The 5,339-nt window shown below is 50.6% G+C and overlaps 1 protein-coding gene across 1 annotated transcript; it reads right to left on the bottom strand.

Moving 5' to 3' along the window:
* Positions 1–1,840: 1,840 nt before the first annotated feature.
* On the bottom strand, positions 1,841–4,699 carry LOC130587799 (max-binding protein MNT-like). Its single transcript, XM_057388769.1, has 2 exons — positions 4,505–4,699; positions 1,841–3,091 (listed from the first exon to the last, which is right to left on the bottom strand). Exons 1-2 carry the CDS (start codon positions 4,659–4,661, stop codon positions 2,397–2,399), a joined length of 852 nt encoding a protein of 283 aa, XP_057244752.1. The 5' UTR covers positions 4,662–4,699; the 3' UTR covers positions 1,841–2,396.
* Between the last annotated feature and the right edge of the window lie 640 nt (positions 4,700–5,339).

Below are 5,339 nucleotides of genomic sequence, written 5' to 3'. Positions count from 1 at the left end.
ACACAGCATGGCACAACTCCAGGGGAAAGAAAAACTGGCCAAGATCCAGAACTGGGCAAGGCAGTGCTCTAAACGTAAGGGGGCAGGAGATGAGGGCAGGAGCAGCCCTGTCCATAGAGCACAGGCCATTCAATAACCCCCAAAAAAGCTCATCTCCTTGGGGCTCGGCCAAAACTCCTGCACTGAGCCCCTTCTCAACCTGGCTCCTTCTCCTCCAACGAGATTTTGTGAATTTGTGAGGTGGAACAGTGCAACAAAAGGCAGAAAAACTCATCCTCCCTCTCCTGCTGCTGCTGCAGAAGGCAAAGCCACAGTGTCCCTCCAGAAAAGGGACTGACCCCATTGCACACACGCAGTTTCTGATGAGGAACAACTGACCCAAAGCCCAAGGCTCTCTCTCAATACTGGCACACAGTATTGCTTTCCTTGGAAAAGCACCTGCAGGGACAAAGGACAACCAAGCCCTGGTGATTCCAGGAATCCCCCAGTGTTAATGGTGGACTGGAATGAGAACAATCAATCTGCTTAAATGTGGTTTTTGGATAAGAAATTCTTCAAGATTTGTCCATTCTGCAGAAAAAGCTTCCTGAACTCAAGGATGCATGAAAAAAACCCACATGGTAACTGGAGCTTTATAAAGAGACTTGATGCAATTCCCAGTGACACAGCTCAGAAGGCACAACCACCCCTGACCTCTGCAGCCATTTCTCTGCCTCCAGGGCAGTTTTACTGGGGCAGGATGGAACAGGCAGATGCTCTCAATGAAACCCCTGACACTGCTCACAGCAGTCCTCAACAGGCTCAAGTCCTGCCAGGTTTTTGGGCAGAGTATGAAGATATTTTCCTGCAGCAGCCAGACAGCACAGGGAGGCACAGCCACCCCGACTCCTCCTCCCAAAGCTCCAGGCAGATGTTGGGACCATCCTCCCACCACATCCTGCTGCCCACAGCAGAGTTCTGCCTGCAGGAAGGACTGTGGAATATTTGTTTTAAAAAGAGAGGAAGACAGAACAGAGATCATTCCCAGCAGTAACTACACACACAGTGCAAGGACCAGAACATCCCACCAGCAGCACGACACATCCTAACCCGGGCAGGCTGGCAAACAGCAGAGCAAACAGCATTCCTCCTCTCTGGCACTCTGAGATTTGCCACTGACCTCAGACTGGTCTGCTCCAACACTGAGAAGGGGAATGGGAGGGTCCTGAGGGTTCTTTGGTGCACATCTCACTGTCAGACACGAGTTCTCACACTGATCCTGCATAAGGAGAGACTTTCCCTGTCAAAGGGAACAAAGCTGTTTGAACTGCCTGAGCTCTGGAAGGGAACACATCCCCAGTTATCCCCTTCCAAACCCACCAAGCATGGTCAGATCAGAACAAACCAACGAACATGAACCCATGCAGCAAATCTACCTCCTTTCTCTTGCTGTTCTTGTCCCAGGTTGGACTCACAAACACGCCCTGCAAGCTGCCAGCACACACAAAGCACCTCTGCCAACAACAAACCCGAGAAACCTGGGCTGGGACCGGCAGGAGGGACCCTGACTGGGACCATGCCACCTCAGACATCTGCAAAACCAATGATTCCATCAGCAAACCGAGCCAGACAAAATACAAATTCCCCCAAAAGCATCGTCAACTACTAAAATAACAAAAAACAGTATTTTCTTGACATAGCTATAAAATCATTTATAAAATGGCAACAAATCAAGACTGGTTGTGTATTCTTTTTCCTTTTATTAGACAGGACAGAGAATTTCCTTAAAATGCCATAACAAGTCACAGTGATTTTAGATGGTTTTTGAAATGTAATATATCGATGGGAAATACCTTTAACATGGTTTGACTCGTGGTTTGTTGTTGGGGTTTTTTTTTTTTTTGTCACTGTACTCTGGTCCACCAAACCATCTATCTTATAGTTTCTTGTTTAGAGAGGACACTGTCTTCTTCCTCCCAAAATGAATTTTGTCTCATAATCCTGCAAAATAATCAACCTTACAAAAGGCCTTCAAATGTTATATTTATATATATATGTATATACATATATATACACACACATACACACATATATATAAATATAGACTTCTATGATTTTTTTTTTCCCATTCTACGCAACATCTCGATAAAGAGATCAGCAATTTTTATTCTACAAAGAAGCAACACATAAGAGGGCAAAATTAAAAGTCTTAAGAACATCATATCCATAGTTCACTCATTACACATAAAAGGAAAAAAAATCACCATGACCAAGTGTCTTTGAAGTTTCTCAATGAGCGGGTGGGAGTGTGGAGCGGCCCCGTGGCCGGCGGGGCGTTCCTGCAGGGTTTCCTTCCCTCCCGGTATGTGCTGGAATGTGTGGAGTTTCCTTTCCTGGGGAAAGCTTCCCAGTCCCCTCTAGGCCAGCTTGAGCGTGCTCACCGGGAACGAGGGCATGGTCACCATAGTCACGGGGTTGAGGACCGTCTGGCCCACCAGCTGCGGGTGATGCACAACCTGCGTTCCTACAGCCGGTTTGGCCATCACGGCCGGCGCGCCCAGCCCCGCGCTGCCGTTCACCTGCTGGTGCGAGATGGTGTGGGCGATGTGGCTGACCACGGGCTGGCTGACGGCCACGGGCTGCGGGTACAGCGGCAGCTGCGCCATGTGGTTGATGGCTGCGGGGTGCACAGTGATGTGGCCGATGGGCTGCGCGGCGGGGCTGAGCTGCACGGGGCTGGAGGTGGAAGGTGCGATGTGAGCGATGTGCTTGGGCTGCGGGCCCTGGATGACGTGGTTGACGGTCTGGATGACCGAGGCGTGCGTGGTGGCGGTGTGGGCGATAACAGTCGATTGCACGGTGGAGGCCGCCACGATGTGAGTCTGTGCGGGGACGATGGCCGGCGGCGGGAGCAGCGTTTGGGGCTGCAGGGGGGGTTGGCTGGGGGGTTTCTGCTGGATGGACACGTGCGGGGGCAGCACCGCGGCCAGGGGCGCAGCGGCGCTGGGGGGGACGGCTTTCAGCAGCTCCGGGTGCTGCCGCTGAGTGAGTTTTGGTAACGAGTTCACTGGCCTGTCATCCTCCATATCTTCATCCATGTTGTCTTCACCCTCTGGAAAACACGCAAGGAAGAAACTCCGTGAAAAAGCAAGCAGAGCACACACTGGACCAAGGAGCCTCCCTAAAAGGCAGCATCAGCAGAAGAGAAGAGCAGGAGGTGTCACTGAGCTACAGGCTGGTGGCACAATGGCATGGCATTATGGGATGGCAGGCACTGTCCTTGCTGCCTGAGGACCAAGCACAGGGAGCCAGGCAGGGGTGACAGCCCAAAGAGCTGCTGGGTGCTCCCAACAGGGTCTCACTGGGCAGCCACAGGGAGCACCATGAGCAGAGGCTGACACAAAGCACCTGACTGAGCTCAGTCTGGGCTCCTTCTGGGAAGAGGAACAGCTTTCAGTGATCAGCACCAGCCCCTCTGCTCCCAAAGCAGAAAGGAAACAGCCACGGAGAAACAAGGCAGCAAGCTCTTGTCTGATTCTGGAAAATGGACTCCTGTCCAGTCCAGGAGCTAAGGAAGCAAAGCAGGAGCACACTGGCCCTGAGATCAGGAAGACAAAACACTGCACTCTGCACTGCCTGCTCTGTTAACAGCCATGCAGCAAAGAACAAGAATCTCAGAAGACAGAGGAGGCAGGAACACCAGGGAAGACATTTCCCCTTCACAAGCTCTGGCCAACAAGAACTTGATGCAGTCACTTTTGGCAGAGGCCACTGCAGAGGGAACAGCCAGCCCTTCTCATGACAAAGCCACTCCCAGCTCCCCTCAGCCTACACTGGAGCCTGCACCTAGGAACAGATGTGATGAGCCTGAACCAACTCAGCCTTTCCCTTCACAGAACCTGCTCTATCATCTGCCTGGCATGCAAGAGCAAACGCTGCCTTGAAGGAGCTGCTGGGAATGGTGATGCAGTGCTACAGCCTCCTCTGGAAAGCTGCACATCCACAGACTGCCTACTCTTCTTGCTGCATCTCTGGTGTGGAGGGAAGCAGAAACTTGGCACTGGGAACACGTCAGATACCCATCAGTGTCATTTCATCTTCCTTTTCATGCAATGTGAAGGCTCTTTAAGCTGTTCAAATGCTCTGGTGATCCTCGTACTAAATCTTTCTTCTGTGTGTGCTGAACGCCCTCCCACATGCACACAAATACACCAGGATGCCTGCTTGTCATGAGCAGGGCTGCAGAGTGGTGCAAGAAGAAAGCTAAGTTTGGAAAGCATGGATTTAGCTCCACAGTGAGGATGGATGTGCAAACCTGCACTCTGCATCTACCTGACAAGTGATGCACAAGTTTCAGTTTACTTCACATGAGCAGCAGTGTGTTATTAACAACATCACCCATTACAAACACTCCAAAACCTTTTATTTTATTCTGAACGCTGACTGAAGATCCCCATCACCCCCATGTAACTGTGTCAACGACTTTCTGTGATGATTACAAGAAAAAGGGAAGAACTGTGGGTACCTGATGCTGTGGAGGTAGATGCCTGGTCATCCTCTGGCTGAACTGTCTGTCGGATAATCCTGTCGATCTCCAAGACATCCATCCACTGGCTCAGCTCGTTCTTCAGCTCAGCCAAGCGCTGCTGCATGGCGATCTTCTCCCTCGCCAGCCGCTCCATCTCGTGCTCGTATTCTTTCTCCTTCCTCTTCAAAGTCTAAAATCAGAGAGAAGAGAAAGAAATATCATGAGAACAAAGAGAAGAATAATCTACACTACCCTGGTCACTCCCATGGCCATGGCTCATTTCTGATATTGCCAGCCATGCTGCTGTAAAAGGTGTTCAGTTGTATTCACACCTGCCATATCTGGGCAGAAAGGGAAGGGCAAGAGCTAGCACATAAAATATTGCTCTGGTCAAATGATTTCTGAGGGAAAACTGATCACCCCCCAAAACTGGAAGGCTTAGAAGGAAAGAGAAAGTCTAAATATTGATGAGCTTCTGAGCAGCATACACCATACCAAAAGCTCCTGAGCTACAAGAGATGGTGAAGAACCAACAAAACCCTGCTTCACAGGGAATCCGGAGGTCAAACATGAAAGAACAGTGTATGTTCTCTCCTGCTAATGTTCCCATGGTGCTGGGAATCACCACATCCATCAGCAAGGTCAGGACAGCTGCTGCATCAGTCACACAACACACAGAAATGCCCAACACTACTGCTGGGAAATATAAACTAACAGACCTGAGGGGAACAAACGTTCCAAGTGCAGCAGAAAACAGCAGTCCTGCTTTGTGAGTTTTTAAACCAGAAGTGTAACACAGCACAGTCAGAGACCCGGACCCCCAGCCAGGCCA

The sequence above is a fragment of the Malurus melanocephalus genome, unplaced genomic scaffold, assembly GCF_030028575.1.
Source record: "Malurus melanocephalus ecotype Western Australia unplaced genomic scaffold, MMel_1.1 scaffold_2475, whole genome shotgun sequence".
NCBI lineage: Eukaryota > Metazoa > Chordata > Aves > Passeriformes > Maluridae > Malurus > Malurus melanocephalus.
The sequence above is the reverse complement of the archived record's forward strand: the minus strand, read 5'-3'. Positions and strand labels throughout refer to the sequence as shown.